The sequence below is a fragment of the Pogoniulus pusillus genome, chromosome 16 (assembly GCF_015220805.1).
Source record: "Pogoniulus pusillus isolate bPogPus1 chromosome 16, bPogPus1.pri, whole genome shotgun sequence".
Classification (NCBI taxonomy): Eukaryota; Metazoa; Chordata; class Aves; order Piciformes; family Lybiidae; genus Pogoniulus; species Pogoniulus pusillus.
This window is the reverse complement of record NC_087279.1, coordinates 13,535,279-13,556,021: the sequence shown is the minus strand read 5'-3', so window position 1 is coordinate 13,556,021 and position 20,743 is coordinate 13,535,279. Positions and strand designations below refer to the sequence as shown.

At 45.6% G+C, this 20,743-nt stretch overlaps 1 protein-coding gene across 1 annotated transcript in view; it reads right to left on the bottom strand.

The window, feature by feature from the left end:
• The window catches only part of DNAH1 (dynein axonemal heavy chain 1), a 74,582-nt gene that overhangs the window by 19,582 nt on the left and 34,257 nt on the right, over positions 1–20,743 (bottom strand). Inside the window, 23 exon segments of the mRNA XM_064157016.1 lie at positions 38–191; positions 1,114–1,278; positions 3,025–3,165; positions 4,350–4,454; positions 4,715–4,873; positions 5,455–5,574; positions 6,240–6,441; positions 6,728–6,898; positions 9,149–9,303; positions 9,784–9,875; positions 9,989–10,175; positions 10,281–10,367; positions 10,852–11,001; positions 11,303–11,416; positions 12,433–12,538; positions 13,572–13,748; positions 14,327–14,440; positions 14,929–15,092; positions 15,693–15,833; positions 16,446–16,627; positions 17,714–17,817; positions 18,371–18,492; positions 19,178–19,342. Of these exon segments, the coding sequence (XP_064013086.1) occupies positions 38–191; positions 1,114–1,278; positions 3,025–3,165; positions 4,350–4,454; positions 4,715–4,873; positions 5,455–5,574; positions 6,240–6,441; positions 6,728–6,898; positions 9,149–9,303; positions 9,784–9,875; positions 9,989–10,175; positions 10,281–10,367; positions 10,852–11,001; positions 11,303–11,416; positions 12,433–12,538; positions 13,572–13,748; positions 14,327–14,440; positions 14,929–15,092; positions 15,693–15,833; positions 16,446–16,627; positions 17,714–17,817; positions 18,371–18,492; positions 19,178–19,342 (3,277 nt within the window).

Sequence of the window (20,743 nt, the reverse complement as noted above, 5' to 3'; positions counted from 1 at the left end):
GGTATCTAACAACAGGCGGAAGGGACGTGGGTCATACCGATCTGTCTCCTGTCGTACCAGCCCTGGTGGTCCATCCACTGCCGCAGCAGCTCGATGGGTGGCTGAGCACCATACTTCTCCAGCATGGGCATGTTCAAGTCATCAATACAAAAGATGAAGTTCTTCCCAACTGGAGGCCTGAACACACCCTTCTGCCTGCAAGGACAGAAAGAGGATGGGCTGCCTGGCAACCAGCAGGTGGCTGAGTCACCAGCCCTGCCAGTGTTTGGAGGTCATCTGGATGTGCTGCTTGGGGATATGGTTTAGGGTAGGGATATTGGTTGGACTTGGTGATCTTGAGGGTCTTTCCAACCTGGATGTTTCTGTGGTTCTGTGAAAGGCCACAGGACAGCTCCTATCACAAAGGCACTCCTAACTTGATCCAAACCCACTTCTGTCTCCAGAGTCTGTGTGACCATGTGGGGCCACAGGACAGTTCCTATCACAAAGGCACTCCTAACTTGATCCAAACCCATTTCTGTGTCCAGAATCTTCCTGGCTCACCAGTTTCAGCTGTCCTTATACAGACCCCTTTTTATGGGCCTTTGTCCAGAGAAGACCTGGAGTAATGTTTGAGGCACTGGCTTCTTTTCAAACACAAGTGAAATCTTCTCTACTTATGCACTATGTCAATAAATAAATGGGTGCAAATAAAAGCAGAGCTTGAGCCTGTGAATATCTTGTAAACTCTAAACGGCTGGCTGATGAGAGAGGCAAAAAAGAAGTTGTTAAACATGAGGTGTGGGACTGAGAGTCAGCAACCACATTCTCTCCCCTCTTCAGTCATATGAAGATCCTACACCAGGGTTTGCAAACACCTGTGCTGTGAACTGTAGTATTTCTGGGATAATCAGAACTAGAGTAACTTTTACAAACTCTCACTAATGCCTCTCATTTTTTTGTCATTGTACGAAATTATTACTGACTCTCACAACCCCTCCTCAGATTTGCTGTGTCCCCTGCTTGTTATCCACAGTCGTATGTGCTCATGGTCCCTTCAGACAAAACTAAGTGGCCAGGCTGATAGCAGCACCAAGCTCAGGGATACTGCCTTTGCAAACACAGAAGGGAAACTTGCCTCTTATCCAGCTTGCTGTCGATGAGATCCTGGGTTTGGTTAGCAGAGGTATGTGCTGAAAACATCGGTAACTGTGTGATGTACCTGCAAGGCAACTTCTCCAAAAGCTTGTCTGTGACTGTAAGAGTTTTCCCACTACCTGTGGGACCGATGCAGAGAACCTAGAAGCGCCATCAGCAGGTAGGCATTCAAAGGCTGGGAGAAGACAGAAGGCTCACTGCTTTAGAACAAGAGGGAATGGCCTCAAGCTGTGACTGGGTAGGTTTAGACTGGAAATTGGGAAACATTGTTTTACAGAAAGAGTGGTCAGGCACTGGAATGGGCTGCTCAGGGAGGAGGCTGAGTCACCAGCCCTGGATGTGTTTAAAAGCCGTTTGGATGTGATGCTTGAGGATATGGTTTAAGGGTGAGCTTTGTAGAGTAGAGACAATGGTTGGACTTGGTGATCCTGGGGGCCTTTTCCAACTGGAATGTTTCTGTGATTCAGTAAGGACAGCTGCTCAACAGACCTCTCTGTGTGGGAGGAATCCAGTGTGACGGATTGAAGCTGGTACTCCAGCCTAGTTCTTAAGTACCAACAAGAACAGGAACTTTCTGGAGATATTTGAGTAGAAGGTAAATAAAGTAAGGGATTGGATACAGAAGAACAATAATAGATAGGTCTGTATTATTCCACTGGACTGTTGATTAGGGTAGCATTTGCTGCACTAACTATTGTTTCTCCTTTTTCTCTTCTTCTCTCTGGCTGCTGCTGGCTGGTGCTTTTGCATGGCTTTGCTGACCTTGACTGAGACTCTTGTTATGGCTAAGTAGCAGCAGGGTTTTCTCTCTGTTTTCTCTTTTCCCTCATACAAGGAGGGGAAATCAGTACAGGGGGGGTCCTTGTATTGTTTCTGAATTGTAAATATAAGTAGATATATTTTGTACATATCCATTGCATTTTATACTTCTAGATTTTAGCTTACTTTTGTAAATATAACTTTCATGTTGCTTCCAAGTTCTGAGTTTGCTTGGTAATTTACTCTAGGGGTAAATGCCAATTTGGTGGGGGTCAAATCCAATCCACTACATCCAGCCAGAGAAGCAGAACAATAGGAAATGGGTAGAGATGGATGGTGATGGACTACTGTGCTGGTTTGAGGCTAACTGGAACACTCTGATGAGTGATCAGTGGTTGTAAAAAGAAAATAATGATGAAGTCTATATCATTCATTGGTTTGCTGAAAGATAAAAAGCCAAAAAGTAAACAATCCCACTCTGTTCTGGGATGCAGCCTCCTTTCACTTCTCCTTTGTTCTGCTCTAATATTTGTTCCAGTGGGAAGTGTCCCTGCCTATGGCAGGGGGGGTTGGAAGTAGATGATCTTTGAGGTCACTTCCAACTTAAACCATTCCACGACTCTAACATGCCTCCACCAGCAAATAACAACATAAGCTTTGCTGGTCCTTTTTGTTTGTCTGTCTGGGAAAGTAGAAGGAGAAAGAGAGGGTAGACAGAGTAGCTTTGAGTCCCTTCTGAGCAGTTTTCTTTGTCCAGGAGGGAGTTTGGACTTCTGTATTACTTCTAATTTGTATATAATTGTGAATACTTGTAAATATAGCTTTATCTTACTTCCAAAAAGTCTGAGCTGGTCTGCCAAATATCAGTAGTGGTGGGGGAAAGGGTCCTGACCCACCACAACTACCTAGCAATTGCTGCACTTTAATGGAGCAACTGCATGCTGATGATTCTTTGGGGCACCAGTCTGTGTGGCTTAGGCACGGGTTTGAGCAGTGACATGGGAGTGGGAAATGATCTCAAAGTATCAGGTAGCTGTTAGGTTCTGACTGCAGGGGGAGAGCGAAAGGTACTCCTGTTAAAGAGAACAAGGTTGAATCTAAGCATTGAAGACAAGGCAGGACACCTACTGGCTTATGGTTCACGAGCAGCAGCTCTAGCAGATGGGCCATTTGGACTGTGTTCATCGTGGGCACAATAATGTCACAGAAGTTGGTACCAGGAACCACGGTGAACTTGGCTGTAGGGTCCAGCCACTTCTCCCAGCACACCTGAAAGGTGTGAGTGTGGTTAGAGGAGGCAGCTGCATCTATTCCCGATCTTAAAACTATTTTTGCAGTGTTTTCCCTAACAAAGCTCCGTGAGGTAGCTCAGATTCTGATGAGGACTTCAGGGTTCTGTCTAGTCTTGTCAGCATCACCTTCCTGTGTGGCAATACTGCGTCTGACTCTCTTAGGATAGAGGCAGCCTAAGAGTTAGAAATTATTGCCCCAGCAGCAACACACCTGCCTTCTGAAAACCAGGATCAAAGAGGGATGGAACGCTTGTGGTACCTGCAAAAACTGAAAGCCTGTCCTAGGGTAACTCACCCTGCAAGTGCTCCCAGCACAGAGGGCCAAAGAAGGCTTAGCTGGGATCCTGTCTTCACGTTTGGTGCCATTATCTGTGTTGTACTCAGGCACTCAGGTTTTGTGCTCGAGCAAGACACGGATGACTTGTGCTAGAATCAAGTCACAGACTGACCTCCCTGAGGACATTACACAGGTGAGAGAGAGGCTGTGCCAGAGACGTGCTGGAGAGCACTGAGAAAATGCACATCACTGACTACCCCATGTGGCCTTCCCATAGACACGATCCTGGCAGCTTCTGCTAAGCATCTCATGCTCTTGTAGGGCTCTCTACTTTACTCTGATTCCAGGAAGGGGAAGAATTCTGCCCCCCCCCCCCCCCCTTTTATTTTCTTTCAGCCCAGAGGCTAGTGACTGTCAGTCAGACAGCCCTTGCATGCCCTACTGCTCTGCTGTCTCCTGTGGAAAAGATGCATATTTGTCTGTCCTGCTCCTTCTCCAGACTCTGCTGCACACAGCTCTCCTGCTGTTGTGCACTGCTTTCTAACACAGACAGGAACTGCCATCTGAGCATCTCCCCATCCTCCTCCAGCAGCTACACCTGTAGAGCCCTCTCACTTTGCTGAGCACTTGCAGAGGCATTCAGGTCTGAATTAACCAGGTCTTGTCTTGGATTGGAAATACCTGCTTCACAACCCCGAGGGCAAGAAACTGCCTACTTCCTTTAAGTTTTATTTCACATTCAGCATTTTCACTTGGTTCCTATAGGCCTTTTTTATTTGCCCTTTATGAGAAAAATCCTACCAGAACCTGCAGGACTGTGTTGCTTCCTGGCACTGCCTCCCCAAAGGATTTCCCAGCTTGGAGCTGAAAGTGAAGTATTTTACCTCTCTAATGACCTCCTCATCTAGATCATCTTCAGCACTGCTAAGCCCAGCATCACACAGTTTATAGTCATAAACCAGTCCTTCTTCTGGGAAAAGCAACTGGATCTGTCAGAATAAAGCTGTGGTGAACCTGGCTGCCACAACTGCATTGACAAGAGGGTCTGCACTACTGCAAGGCAGACTTTGCTAATGGGATGCTGTCCAGGCCAGGCAGGCCAGATCTTCCAATTCCAAAGGTTCTTTCAAGTCTGAGGCAGACCCCAAGAGGAAGCTCATCCAAAGCTTCCAGGCATTCAGGAAGATCTGATTCCCATTCCTCACTACTAGTTCCTCTCTGAGAGAGGATCTGTTTTTCCTTTACTCACCTTTTCTTTTGCCATCTTCTCCCTCAGTCAGAAGCTGAAGGCCACATGACCCTGGAAATCTCCAGTGGCACCCATGCTGCAGATCAAGGCAAATATAAACCAGGGCTCAATCAGCTCTCCAATACGAGCTGCTTTCTCCTGGGAAATAATCCTGATTCCCTGAGAACCAGAGAAGAGCAAAGTAAAGTTCTCAGGCATGATTAAGGTACACAAAAGGAAAACTCTTCTTAATGCGCTGTTTTTTTTCCACAGGCCTTGTTAATGTATTCTGTGGATTAAAACTTGTTGTTTCACTGATGTACTTGAGGGACTCCCCTTGCTGAACTAATGTCACTCAAGAGGGGCTGTGAGAAGAATTTATTCTTTAGTTTTTAATTTGAAAATTGTCCAGCATTCTTCAGTGCTAATTCTCAAAGGACCTGCAATCAGAAGTGCATCACTGCTCAGCTCTGATCTCTGCTTTCCACACTTTCTCCAACTCCTTCTGCTACAAATAAAAGCGAATCTTTTCCCTCCAGGCTGCTAGGCACGGAGCTTTTCTTTTGCTCTTTCACTAGGCAAAGCATAACCATTCCAGGTTTACCTGTGCTTTGCAAGATGTTGTGTTACCTTCTGCCACACAGATGAGTTACAGCATGTCCTTTCTGCATCAACACCTTGTTTTCTGGTGCTGAACCCTCAGCATGACTTAGTGCCCTTAAAAATTACAGGCAAAAATTATATAGATGGTAAAATACTACCTTAGTGGGGATGAAAGGCTGAAACAAACATTCCAAGAGCATGAGGGGGCTCCTTGTAAGGTTACTATCTGTTGAGGCAATAATCTCCTTCACAAAGTTCCGGACAAAGCTGATGGCCTCCTGTAAGGAGTGGCAAGAACAGGTCACTGTTATCATCCAACATATTTGACTTTGATTTTACCTGCTAGGGTTCTGGTTTCTCCTTGCCTCCCTGTAGACTACATTTAACAGGGTGGATATGACTGAGAACATTGCCATTTCCTGCTGTGTCCCAGGTACCACTGTTTTGACTGGAAAGAACCCCCCTTGGTTCAGTCTTAACCCCAGGAAACTTCTGGGCCTGCCTTTCGGTCCTGTGCATTTATGTTGTGTATTTTGTGCCATCACTGCTGTTAAATGGCTTGCTCTCTTCACAGCTTTCCTCTGCAGCTCCAGGTTATTCATTAAAATAATGACTTAGGGGCAGAGTAGAAATAGGAAGACCTGTTCTTACAACTTTCTCCCTGGAGTTACTCCATTGTAAGCAACAGAGCGGTACCAGGGATCATTTTGCCCAGAAGATAATTTAAAAATGAATAAAGCAAACTATAATGACCAGCAAAACTAAGTCACATCTGCAGGGAACAGCAAATAACATCTACTAAACCCGGGGGTTTGCACACTGGTAGTCTGAAGTGTTCCCACAACGGTGTTTGAATCCAGGCTTGACGAGTCTGGGCTGGCTGGTATCTCAGCTGATGAGCTCCAAGCCATGGTAAGGCTGCTGCAGCAGCATGGTAACTCACCCTGAGGAATCTCCTGAAGAGAGATGCTAGCTGCCTTGAGAAGGGCTGCATGACACTTGGGATTTTTTGCAGCCAGCACTGGATGAAAGGCTCCAGCCCCAAGATGCTGGGTTCCAGGTAAACCATGCCACAGCGGGAGACTGTGGCAGGGGAAGCAACGGCCAGATCCTGGACTTCAAACATCATGGTCATGCTCTGGAAACTGCAAAAGTGAAGAAAGGAAGATAAGGACACGATTGCTTCTGTTGTTTCTTTTGGCAAAACTGGGTGAAGCTGCAACCTTTCCCTTTGTTGCAGGAGCCCTCTTTTTGTCACGTTTGTGCAGCTCAGTAGGCGTCTGGCCAACACAGAACCGCTACTGGGACACAGCCTGCCATGCAAGTCCATCACAGGCATCGAGTGAAAAGTACAAGGCGAATGTGTTCCAAGAGGGAGGCAGGAAAACAAACAACAGGGAGCAAAAGCAGAAGGGATGAGTTACCGGTGACAGTTTGATGATTTCCCCTGAGCTAAGACACAGCTTCTTATTGTCATCTAGCACTGTGTTCATGTTCTCAATCCACAAAGCATCAACTGGCCCATCAAACATGTACCACTTCTTGTTGCTGTCAGTGGCTGCAGCTCCACGCCGGATGAGTGAGGAAAGGATCCCATCTGTCCTGAAAGGTGGGAGGAAGACAGGGCTTGGTCTGTTCTGGTTTTGCTGAAATGGATGACAAACCTTCCACCACATAAGGCAACAGAGCCAGAATCTTACCCTGGTTCATGTACCCAAGGATACCTGTGCCTCACTTGTTGATGAGCTGCACAAAGGTAATTTTTATTTTACTGAGACATACATCCCAGCCTAAGCATCACCATGAAACAATTTCTGTGGGCATTAGGATCTGGACTTTGTCTCATCGAACTATAAAATGCCAAGCTTTCCTTTAGCATCTCTCTCCTCAGTGAAAAGTAAAGTAAAGAGGCCTTCTTAACATCCAGTTCAGGTCACAGGTGGCTTATCTTTTCTCTGGAGGTGCCTCTTTTTCTCTACCAAGTGTGAAGAGAGATTCAAGACAGCTACTCTGTTAATTCAGATGCTTCAGTTGGGTAACTATAGGTTACGAGGAGGAATCCAGGCTAAGGAGCATGACCCTCTTGATAACTGAAGTTTCCCATCCTCAGCTGCCTGTGAATCCAGGTGGTGTTGGGGCTGGCAAACAGGGGAGCAGACACAAGAAATGCTGGCTGTTGACAGCAAGAATTTAATCTGTATGTGGAAACCTGGAGCTCAGTTTCTGTTTGGGCCCTGGACTCTACTCCCATTATTAAATAATTATCTGTTATTTTTATAGTGCAGGGTATTATTACTGAGATGAAGGGAAAACAGTCTGTTCTAAGGCTCAGCTGATTAAAACAGATGGATTTGTCTGTAAATACATTTTACATGGCTGCTGTATTTTTCTTTTTGTCATGTTGCTGTGTCTGTGTGCTGCCCTTGGGTAGAGTCACACCATAAATAAACTGTCGAGCTTAACTGGAATATCCTAGGAAATGTCCTTCAGTAAAGCTGCACCAGAGCCCAGCTTGGGAAGCTCCAAGTCTCACCATCAGTAATGCCTACTTGCTTGCATTTTTCCTAGAGGTAGTTATGTTCACCATTTATTTAGCTTCCCTTGTTTTACAGGTGTAAGGGGTTAACCCTCCTGGGTAAGTGGTCTTGACCTTGACCCTAGGTCCTCCTGACTTGTCCCCAGGGATGGGTCCAACCCTTTGTCCTGGTGTGGTGGTTAGCCCACTCCCACTTCCTGTCTACCCCCTGTAAAAAGAGAGGAACTTCCTGTTTCGTTCTCTCTCATCCTGCATCCCTGCTTGTCAGCATCACATTCTTGTCTCCTGCTGCTCTTTGTTTACCACGTGGCCATAATCCATGAGGCAGAGAAAACCCATTGCCATCAATCTATATATTATGCCATCAATATGTATATTATATATACATATATATATATAATATTTTTTCCCTTCTCTATACTCTTTTGTAACTCCCCTACCTCAAATACCTTTTATTTACTGTTAAAGTTTTCTCTTCTAACTTCCAAATCAAAGTGAGACTATTTATTTGGATGTGCTTTACCTTTTCCTCTCTACATCTAATTCCTTTTCTTTGAAAAAAAAGGGGAAGAGGGAAAGGCATCCTATCAATTGTTATTGGTTCTGTTAACTATGTTTGAGTCTCTGGGCAATTTAAACTAGAACCGAGATAACAGGACACAGTCTTTAGCTTTGTCCCTGAGCAAGTGGTGGGTGACAGGGCCAAAGGGAGATTCACACTGCTTCTCACACTTCAGCTTCTGGATAAAGCAAGCTGCAAAGTCAAACTCAGGTCACATATGGAAACATAAGCCGTAAGACCCAGCTGTCAAGAGAGCAAATGGACTATTGGTTCTTGCTCCCAAACCATGTAAGCAAGCAGGAGCCCTGGTAACGGGAATGAAATGCCTCTCTAGGGCTGGAAGTCATTCCTCATCATTCAAGGCCACCAGTGTATTTATACAGAACAATTCAAGTGCACAGGGCAGGGGTCACTCTTCTTCAGAAGCAAAGCAAGTGTTTTTAAGCTGCTGTATCTTAGAGCAGGGGGATGTGCTCCAAAGCAATTGAATTATTCCTTGTTAGGCAGTTAATGCTGCGAGCTGAGCTGCAGTAGCTGTCTGGGCATGTGCTGGCAGCCGGGCTAAGCACACAATAAAGGATGTCAGCTTAAATGGCCGTGACTGGCTATTGTAGCTTGGTGAGGATAAGGACTTGATTGCTTCTGGGTTTATGCCACTATCCTACACAGCTCTCGGCCTTGAAGAGAAGACGCTCAGGACCAGAAGAAAAGTGTTTCCCGTCTGGAAGGAAGGAAAGCAGGCTTTGTACTTTACCACTCATGCGTTAGCAAGTTGAACTCTCCATAAAGCTGGCCCATTGTGATGGATTTGGGATTCAGTACAAAGTAGCTGACTGCTTCGTAATTCCCACCACTGGCTGCAGGCTGACCTTTCAGTGATGTCATTGCAGCTGCCAGGACTTCATAACTCTGCAAAAGCAAGAGAGCAAGAGAATTAACTGCCATGGTTCCACGATGACAAAGCCATTGCTCTCACAGCAATTGCATTCAAAAGGCAGTGAGAAAGGAGGCATAGTGAAGGATAGTGCCATAGTAAGCAGATGCCTTGCTGTATTCACAGAAATGAAACATTCTAGGTGCAGGGAGGGAGGAAGTTAGATCTGCCATCCAAGAGGCCTGAAGCATCTCAAGATGTCAGAGTACATCTCAGCCTTAGAAATCCACAGCAGAGCTAATAAGCCTTGGTCTAATTTCCTAACTCAAAAGAGTGAACTACTAATACACTCCCCCATGGCTATAAATCAATACCAAGAGGCAGCATCTTGGTGCCCTGATTTCTGCCTGAGAGAAACTGAAAATGCTGGAGTGTGACTATTCTGTGAAGCTGAACTCCTTGGATCACTAGAAAGGTAACAGTTTTCTGGGGACAGCACAGTGTTTCAACCATACCTTTGTCTTCCCAGAACCTGCTGGCCCCACCAGCATAAGGCCATGACAAACTACAGTGGTTTCATAGAGCTGGATGCGCTTAGTCACAAAACCTGTAGAGGAAGATGATGCAGACTGGGTTTGGGACCAACTATCTCTCTCCTAGGGCAGGGTGCTGGACTAAAAGCCTGGTCTTAGTGGGAGCTTGTGGAGTCTTTCCCCTCACCATCAACATCCTTCAGATTCTCTTTGATGCAAGACTTGCGAATGGCTTCTTCCAGGATGCCATAATCAACAGGCTTTTCTTGGATCTGGGGAAACAAATCCGAGACAATACCATTGAAAAGCTTGAGATCATCCTGCAGGAACTTGGGTACGTTGGCATCCCTGATAGCCCGCAGACAGATCAGTTCCTGCAGAGATTTAAAACCTCTGAACTTCAAAGATCCTGACTCTTTTATGTGGCTGCAGAAGAGGCCCCATAAGTCCCCTACAGTGTGAAGTATAAGGACATTTACCTCATCCATAGCAGGATTTTCTCTTTTAAGGTTGACAGCTGTTGAGATGACAGTCTTCACAGCTCTCATCCCAAAGTCATAGTGGTCCTGGAAAAGGATCAGAGGAAATGATCTCATCAGACACAGGAGCAGCACCTAAAAAAGAGTGAACCTATGCACACAGTCAGTCAGCAGATAAGAAAAGAGAGTTATGCCTTCAGAACAACTACTCTTTTACCCAGGTCTGCTCTCAGGATCCTTCACACAACTAACTAGTCCTCAGCTGTACAGACCATAGGTGAGGAAGATGAGAATAACTGGATGGTGACATATTCTCAATAGAGGGAGAAGCAGGCAGGACTGCCTGGCTCAACTGTCTTGCCATGCAACCCTACCTAGGACTGAAGGTTAATGCAGGTCCAGTCACAGGAAGAGAAATGAGAATTAGAAAGGAAAGAGGCAGATGAAGAATGGGTTTGTGACTTTTTGCGAGCCGCTATTGTGAGGCACCCAGAGAACCATTCATGTACTTTGTGCCTAGGCTGAGAAAGCCTCACGTATGAAAAACAGTCATGGACGTGAAGGAATCTACCTGGGTGCTGAGCTGCTCAGACAATAGTTTGAAAGTTGTAGTGATCTTCTTTGCAAGGACTTTGGCTTCATTAAACCCAAAGGAGTAGAGTGAAATCTCAGCAATCATGGAGTAATCTGGGACCATCATAGCCACAGGACGAAAGAGAGCCTGAAACAGTTCCAACACAAGATCATATTGCTGCTTGTTTGCTACTTTTCCCCCCAGACTGAAAACTCTGAGCATCTATCCCAAAGTGTTTAGAGGACACAGCAGGAGTATGTCTGGCACCTGTCAGGGCAGCATGCCTGCAGACTGCAATCTGAGGAGTGTCATTTGCTTACAGATGTGTTTCAAGTGTTAAAGTGATCCCAGAAACTTTCCAAAAGCATCACATCCTAATCTTTACCAGGGACATGCTGGTGCTCTGGGTAGCCTGCAGCACCTGCTTCTTTCTGTCTGTCCTCCTTACCTTCAGGTTATCAGGCAGTTCAGTGCGCCCAGCATACCCTGGGTTCATCGTGATGAAGACTGCACAGGATGGGACCAGAGGGATCTCTGTGCCTTCAAACATGAAGTGATCCACCTAGAAAATTAAAACCAGGATCATCCTCAAAGAAGAGACCCTGACCTGCAAATTAAATAATGCAGCAGTATCTTCCAAGAGGAAACTCATGGCTTTCAGCAGTCAAATTATCATGCATGGACACAGACAGCTGCCCACAACTGCAGTGACTCAGTCTGGACCCACTGGAAGAATCCAGTACTACCAGCAATATTTTATCCTGTTTAAGACACTGGGCTCATGGAAGATTTACTGATAGGATACTTTTTTTTTTGGCTCTTGAACAGACTTCTATCCCTCCAGCTGTAAACAAACATCCTTCCATTTATTCTGCAGTAGAGATTGGACCTGAATTAATTCATGGCAGGGAGGGCAAAGAGAAACCTAAATCCTTTTTAAAGCTGTGTAGGTAGTAATTTCAGATGGGGGATAAAGTAATGCAGAAGTCAAGCCAAAGTCAAGGAGATTCAGGTCTTAACCTCTCTGAGTCTCCAGAGAACAAAGTAGAAGCTGGCTGCCAGACTGGCTGACAGCTGAGTCTCCACATAAAGGCAACAATTCACTTAATGGTGCAGTTCTGTGTCTGTGTGAGTGTATATTTTGCTGCACATATTGGGTTTTGTGAATCCACTAAAGCTTGGATAACACATTTAGACAAACATGGTGCAGAACAGCTCATGGCAGAGCACTGGCTGCCTTTATCACAGCTCCAACTTGTATCAGCTTGGTGGATCTGTATCAGAGTGTCTCCCACACCAAAGTCTGTTGGCACTGCAGCTCAAGCTGAGACACTTGAGAGTGTGGGCAACTGTGGCGGCACAGACCAGGGTGAAGTTACAAAACCCACCCAGGATGCTGACTATGTAACAGCCTATATGATGTTTCTCAGGCCTCTCCAAGTTCAAATAGGTCTGAGCTGCCCTCAAGCAGCAAAGGTAGTCCTTTGTGGAGATGCATGCAAAAGCCAAGGACTTGCTTACACTAGCTTAAGTGGAGATTTTTTGGTCTGCCTTTGTATCCAGATGTTCATTACATACCCTCTGCTGCTGTGCTTTCCGAATGGTTGTGATCTGCTGGGCCACCACAGACAGCACCTCGATATCAATGCGGTTGAATGCACCAAAGCAAGCCCATGCACTGGAGCTGGGCAAGGAGGGAAAAACAAGGGGAGTCAGGAACACCACATGGGAGCAAACTCACAGTCAAACATTCAGCTGGATCTAGAAATTATAAATCAACGTACCAGGGAGACAGCACAGAGATAAGAAGTGAACCTAAAAGGTCCCTAATGTCCCACAGCAATGTACTGGCAGAGTGGAAAAGGCTGTAGCCCCTCACCTTGAGTAAGCATCTCAGGCCATGTGACAAATGGGAAGCTGCACAGTCCCTGCAAGGTTATGGCAATGTCTGATCCTACAGCATGGGACAAACCCTGTGTGTTACAGATTTGGGCTCAACAGAGGTGTGATGTTGAATTCCTGTTTTCTACCTGAGCTAGAATTGAGACATCTCTTAAGTCCATTTTTCAGAGCTTGGAGGACTATATGTAAAGCTGGAAGCATGTGTATGAGGAAGGTGATCTTCCCACAAGGCATGGTAAGTTAAATTACTTACAAAGAAAACATCTGAGAAAAGAATGTCAGCTTTTGTTGGAGTAACTAATTCAGATTCACCAGTGTGCAACAGACTAATTGGAGCAGGTCTGTTTGAAATGTAGAGAAGAGAGAAGCTTCTCTGAGAGGATCCCTCAGGGCTTAGAGCAGTCTCTCTTGGCGGCTCAATTTTGGATACACTCAGCAGATTCTCTCCTTCTTAAGATTAAGCAGCTTGTGGGCTGAATCTCAGTCCAAATTGTATGACATTAAAACAAAGGCCAGAGCTGCAAACATTTGCACAGGCGTCTAACAAAGGATTAGTGGATTGGTGCAAAGCATTTGAATTTTGCCTTAAATGAACAGGATCTCTCTTTATCCCTTTTTAAATTTGATTGGCTGATCTGTTTCTCCCTTCTGACAGAAATTTTCTAACTGGGCTCATTCTGGAACACAGTAACCCTCTTCCTAGGGCTCTGCTTATTCTTCTGGGCTGCTATGAAAAATACCCACCAATTCCCAGTGGCCAACATCCCTGTATCCTACCCACCCCTTGCTCATGACCTGCAGCATTTTCATTGTACCTGGCTAGTCCCTTGAAAAACTTCCCCATTTCCATAAAGTCAAGCTGGTCAGTGCAGCTGAACACTACTGTTTGGATTGCCAGTGCTTTGCCCAAATCTGTTTTGCCTGTTCCTGCTGGTCCTGCAAGTGCTCCTCCAAATTTCAGGTGCAGAGCTGCTGTAAGTGTCAGGTAACACCTACAAGAGACCAGATGATGAAAAGAGTTTTCACTACTGAGTTCAGTATGGGAGACATATGATCTACCCAGCTGGAGACAAGTAGGGCTCCATCCTTTATTGCTGTGTGGAACTGCTGGGATATGCAGCATTCTGCAAAGGAGTTAGCTATGTGGCCTTGATTAGTATTCACGAGGGCCAGCGTGGATAAATCTTTCTGCCACTGGCTACAAACTCACTCCCCAGAAAAAGGACAGTTACAAAAGGGTAAAAATATTATTGCTGCTATTCTAGAGTATTAGATGCCCCCATCTACTGGTTTGTAGAAGAGCTCCTTAGCTATCAGGTAGCAATTGTACATGAGTCAGAGCATTACATTAAGAATGAGGAGAGTGAAAGCAATGTCTAAGCACTGATGGCTAGGAATGCAGCAGAGCCAGTGCCAGGGTGCTCCTATGCCCTCATCTCAGGTAGTTCTTTCCTGTACAAACAATTTCTATTTACACACATTAAGCAGTAAGACTGGAATGGTCAGAGGCTTGTTTATCCAGGAGGGGGAAAAAAAACCCCACTTGTTAGCCAGAAAACAATCACCTTACCTGTCAGTGAGGGGTGTGATAACCAGGCGGCCACTGTTGCCCAGATACTCATAGCCATACACAAATTCAGCATTGACTGCTCTGATGTACAGGTCCCCCTTCATCCAGCAGTATCTAGTGAGTGAATGTGACAAGAGAAAGATAAACACTGGCTGGCTGACAGTACAACAGCTCAGAAGACTACATCCTGCAGGTCTGGAGTCCTGCATGTCAAGGGATCTACCTCTCAAGATAAGAAAGGATAAAGTAACACACCAGAGTGGACAGGAGTTCTCACAGGACCTGAAATTGGAGGTTCTATCAAGTGTTGCACTCCCTGATCAGGAGCATGTCCTTTCAGAGTGAGGCTGTGAAACACCATGGCTTAGTCTACATTGCCAGAGTGAATGCCATCAAAACTAGGTCTGTCTCTGGTGCCTTGGAACTGGCATGCTTAGCAGACTTCAATCCCACTCCTCATAGAGATGGTAAAGGCCACTGAGGAATACTGCTTACAGACTATGGAAACTCTTGCATCTGTTCATCATTGACATGGCTGATGGGTAAGGAGAATGAAGACTGCCCAGGAAGGCCAGGTGAGGTTCAACAGGTGAGCTCTCTACCTGAGCTGGGAGATCCACTCGAAATCATTCAAGCTTGTCACATTCTGCTCAATCAGCTTGGCTGCAACGTCCTTGGCATGGACCTCAATCACAACCAGAGCTGACAACACTGCACGCTGCATCCTGGACAGGTTTCCACGAACCATGGCAACCAAATCACCCAGCTGGGGAAGGAGAAGAAAGCCTCTGAAGCAATCCATACCCCAAAGACCCAGGCTGTACTAGCACAATGCAACCACTTATGGCATGTTATGTCCAGATCATAGGCTGTGTCCAGGCAACTTCTGCCTATTCTCTTGTCAGAGACACAAATAACTGTTCAGAAAGCAAATACTGCTCAGAGCCAATTTTTGCCTCCTCCATTACCATGTTCAGGTGAAATCAAAGTGCCAGAGCCACCAAGAGGCCCAGAGACTATCTCCCAGGTGCAAGGAACACATAATAATGCAGTTTTACTTTGATTTGTCCATCATTTCCGTTTTCCTCCATCTCTGCCTTCCTATGTATCCCTGGAGAAGTTACCTTTCGTATTCTGTCATCAGGTCATGATCATATTATGAGTCCTGTACATTATTTGAGTTTATGATGACAGACAAAGGTGGTAAGAACCTGTTTTTTTACACCTGGCTTTCAGCTGTGCTATGCAGGAATGAATCTCTGTTTCTCCAACAGCCCTATTCTGGCTGTATGTATAAGTTCTCTAAGGTCTGATGATTGAAAAGTCTCCATCTGTCAAAATCTCACTCTTATACTCATTTTCATACCTGAGCACTCAGCTGTGGGAAAAGCCTGCTGGACAAATCTCCAGTTTCCAGAGCTTCAGACACTTGCTTTGTCCAGAAAATCTGGCAGCCAGCTATGACCACTTGGCCAGGCCACTGCAGGACCCATGTAGTTCGTGGAGTCTTTGAAAAGGAAGAAAATTCAAACAAGCAGCTGTAAACCAACATTTTTTTTGCCTAGTATTTCTACATGTTCCTGCTCTGACATGAATCTGTGAGTCTCAGAAGTGTACTTTCCCTTTTCCAGGCTGTCTCAACTGTCCTTGTTTCTCATTTTGTTTTTTTTCAGCCTTTCTTCCTCCCTAGACCCAAATAAATCAAAAATTTCTATTGGTGCAACTTTAATACAAGAACTAGAGTCAAGATGCAGCTCCTGATGCAGCCCCTACCCTACTGTGTGAGACAAGAGAGCTCAAGAAGACAAAAGACAGTAGATCCTTATAAAGAGGAAGATGCCTGGAGAGAGGAAAAGAAATGGATTTGTATGGGACTGTTCTACAACATTGGGAACACTTCTGTGGCTGATAAATGAGTGTGCAGGGTCTGCATTCTTCTGGACCATTAACTGCTTGCCCATCTGTGCAGTCTGCACTTGACCCACACACAGTTGGAGAAAAGGTTGTATTTTAAAGCTAGTAGAATATCACAGATGTATCAGCCTCACCACTGGTGACCTCTATGGCAAGCCTGGAACCAAGACATCAGAGACCTGCCAGCCCATGACAAAAGGCTTACCTCTGGATAGACACCAACTGCTCCCTCTGTGCTGTCCTGTACGCTGCCTTTCATGGATTTCTCCACTTCCAGCAGCCACTCCTCCACGTTATCAGTGGGATAGATGGGAACATACAGCTTCACCTCTTCTCCTTCAGCAGAGTACATGTGTGTGATCTGTAGGTCCTCCTGGAAGAGAAGTTAACACAAGAAATGCAACAGGTGATGTGAATGGAGCATTTCCTTTCTATCCCTGTTTTCCTGCCACCGAGAGCCAGGCTGCTCTGGAGTACACTCATTAAAAATTTGGTGTCAAACTTTGGCTGTCAGTAGTAATAATCAAGTGTGTGACAGATGTGCAAAGTGACCTCTCCAAAAATAGAGAATAACTGTTAAGAAAACAAGAGATTCCCATTGTTGGTTTAACTTGAGTAAGGCAAATCAAATTATAGGTAGGAGGAACATTTCTCATTGCCTGTCTAGGATTCAAACAATTCCTGTTCAGTTCTGTAGATTCAAATCATTTCCCTTGAGGTCACAATGCCTGGTTTTAAGAATAAAATTTAACAGCTTCTTCAGGGCCCCAGCATTATCACTGAAAGTCCCCTTATTTATTCCAGTGGCTTTGCACTAGGTTCCCAGTTCAATTTCCTTTCTATTTTCCCAAGCTAATGACTAGGACATCGGCTTTAGTGTCTGAGTATTGTGGTGTGAGCTGTGACTAGCCATGGAGTCTAAAGTCTATTAGGAATAATAAAGAGGAAAAATAGAGCTATTTTTGGCTACCCCCAGCTCCTAAGCAGGGATGAAGGCAGAAACTTAATTCAGTTCAGACTTCTTCACTCCTTGTCCCTCCTGAGGCTGTCAGCATGAGTGGAATTTTACCCAAAGCAAGTGCCTGTGTGTAGACAGCTAAGTCTGGGCTATTTCTTTTGGTTTCCAGGCAGGGATGGACAGATATCTCCAGAGGGAGTGTTCTTCCTCCTAAGATAGATATCTAAGTGAAATTCTGACAGTTGCCCTTTGCAGATGCCCACTTTCCCTTCGGTGTGTAAAAGGCAATTGAAGGTGCTCATTTCATGGGCAGACACTCGGCTTTGAAATGTCTAAAGTGTGGTTGCTTGAATTCCACTCCAGGCCAGGCAGAACCTTGCAATGCCTATCTATGTACAGCTACAAGCTACAGAGTCACATATAGCACTTCCACACAGCAGCGTGCCTCCAAGTTCCCACGAGATCAGCTTCCCAAAGGTGGCCCAGGGCACTTAGGGTGCCTCCTCTGCCTACCTGTGCAACGTTCTCAAAGCATTTGTGGAGGTGTGGTTGCACAGCAGTGGGGTCTTTTGTCTGAGACAGTATTTCCAGCAGCTCATCATCTGAAAGGAAGTAGAACCTAGAAACACAGAGTGAGGCATGAGGGGAGGCTGTAGCATCAGGAACTAAATCCCGGCAAGATGAGGACAAAGCTAAAGACACTGTTTCTAACTACTCATTGATCTCTTTGTATTGCAATAGAAGAGCAGCAGCTATGGTCCAGACACCTACTCTTCTGTAGAGACAGACTTCTCTGTCTGCAGGAGCCAGTCATTACCATGCAAAGTGGGTTTAAATGAGAAGCAAACAACAGAAGTGTTCCTTCAGGAATAAGTGACAGAGGCGGATGGAGGTTTTCATTTCACCCCATCCTTTCTAGACAAATCCTGAGGCACAGCTCCACAACGATGCTATCGGACTGCCTTTAACTCACAGCATCTGTGCTTGCCTGTTTTCTCCCCATCAGATGGCAGCATTGAAAGGCACAGCCTTGCTTCTGTTTGCAGTCTCACGACAATATCCTAAGCTCAGATTGTTCTGCTTTTCCCTGGCAGACTGATCCAGAGTGAGCCTCTCATTTCATATTACCTGAACCAGAGAGCGTGACCCAGCTCACTGCAACTGGGGGTTACCTGGGAAAAGCAGCTCTCTTTGTCTCCAGATATTCACTCAGCCCCTTCTGCACAAGTTGAAGCAGTTTGTTACATTCCCGCAGTATCTCTAGCAGTGCAGGATCGGGGCATAAAGAAATCACCTATAAACAGAATGGAGAACAGAAGGAGCATCAAGATTCTGAGCATGTAGGAGATGAGGCCCTGGAGATAATTGGGTTGCCCAGTGAAGTTACTGATAGGATTTAAATGACTCATTCACAGGGGTACTTTCACAGGAGAGATCTGAAGAGGCGTGAACTTTGTGGGCAAGGAGGGGAAACAAAGCTTATGGATGTGACAAGCACATTTCTGGGCTCCCCTGCATACCAAGACTTCTAATATGGAATACAAGTGGTGATGGGAGTCCTGCAAAGTAGAGACTGGAGAGCTGAAGAGCACAGAGCACTGCTACCAGGACACAGAAGACAAAACAACAGCTTGGCACAGTTTAAAGAGTCAGTCCTGAGGAGCAATGGAAAGAGTTTATTTTATGGATTTGGATTATAACAGGGCTGACTGTAGGAGGCAGTCTGTGTTCTGAGGAGAAGTTATCTGGTGGGGTGGTGATCTTGGTGCAAGGTGTCACAGAGAATGACTCTGCCAGTTTGTACACCAGAATGAAAGGCCAAGTTCCAAGAGAAGAAACCTAACACACTGCCCTGGGCAAGGCTGCATCATTTACAGAGCACTGCTCATGTCCACACCCTTACAAAACAATGACTCAAAGGCAGGCCTTGTGTGAGCACAGCTCCAAGGAGTCGCACTGGTTTTCATCAAGGCACACACCTCACAGTTTTTGTTGGCATTGTTCATGATGTTCCTCCAGTCCCTATCCACGCTCTGGTAGTGCTGGCTTTCCAATGGGAGTTGTTTTTTTATGTCCTCTGAACTAAAGATGGGCTCCAAGTAGAGACAAGAGCGCTGGCAGTTCAGCCATTCTTCTAGGACATCCTAGTGGGAAGCAAGAAGAGCACGTGAGGACACCATGCTATGAGTATGTTTGACAAAATCATTCAAACTGAACCAGAATGTGTTGAAAAGAAAAAAGAGGTGATGCTGCACACAGACCTTCCACAATTCTAAAATCCACCTGCAGTGTCAGGAGCTGGAATTTCCTTCTCAAATAAATAACAATTTGCTAGCAATCTCCTTTGTTAACTGTTGTCAGCAGGCATCAGAATCAACACCCACCCGTTGAATGGCAGCAGTTTAGAAATAGGTGTAAGCCAATATTAGAGTACAAAGGGACTTCGTGGGGCTGGGTCAAATTTCTGTGGCTGTTTTTTCTGTTTCAGAGGGGACAGAGTGATGTGAGCATACAGGAAGATAGGGGTTTCATTTTGTGAAAGGAAAAAGAATGACAAATAAAATATGTCAGACTCTGCAATCCTGTCATATCCTCTCTCCTGTCCTGCCTGATGTGCTTCAGACCCAGGTTTATCGACAGAATTAAAACAGCACTCAGAATGAATGAAAAGCTAAACATTTTTACATCAGACAGGAAACTCTGGTTGTCAGGTATTCAAAAGAGGAGAGAATTAGGTTGGAAGAACATCTTCCTCCTCCATGGAAAATACAAGGAACCTGCCCAACACTGCATAGCAGCTCAAGTGCCTCAGTTACATGATGCAGTCTACTGTTCCCTGAGCAGCAGCTGTCACTAGACCTAGCATGAGGTGTGGCTTTCCAGTAACACAGACAATAGTGTTTGTCATACTCCATCAGGTCACCCTGGTAAGCCCCTTCCCAGAAGGGGATTCATGGGCCAAAGGCTGGGTGAAAACATGGATAACATCAGAGTCAAACCCACACAGTAAAGACTAAGCTGCCTTAGGACTTAGAGCAGCACTTCTGTACTCTCATGAGTAGGCTACCACTCTAGCAGACCCAAACATCCCCAGATGGTAAGCACCAACAAAGAGAGAAAGGCAGTTAGGAGTAACAGGTAACAATACTGCCATGCATCAAACACCAGAATTTACACAGAGTTCTCTAGTCAGATGCTTGTACTGGAATTTCTCTCCTGCAGCAAAAAGCTATTCTGCAGGCCGAGTTGTGCTGGATGCTGAACATTCAGGCTGTGGTTTGATGAAGGAGTACTGGCATGATCTGTCTGATTCTGCTCTAAACAGCAATCTTCCCATGCTTTCCTACGCTGAGATGTGAACGATTAGCCAGGATTTCACAGGGCCTGTAAGAAGCTTCACTTAGTTTAATACGATTAGAGATGCCAGAAAGACTATTCACAGCACCGGCAGAGTCCTGGCCCCACCAAGAAGTGTAGCAATAAGCAGCAAAAAAGCTGGAATTTCTTAACCACTGTTTGCAGAATAAGGCTCTGAGTTTATCCCT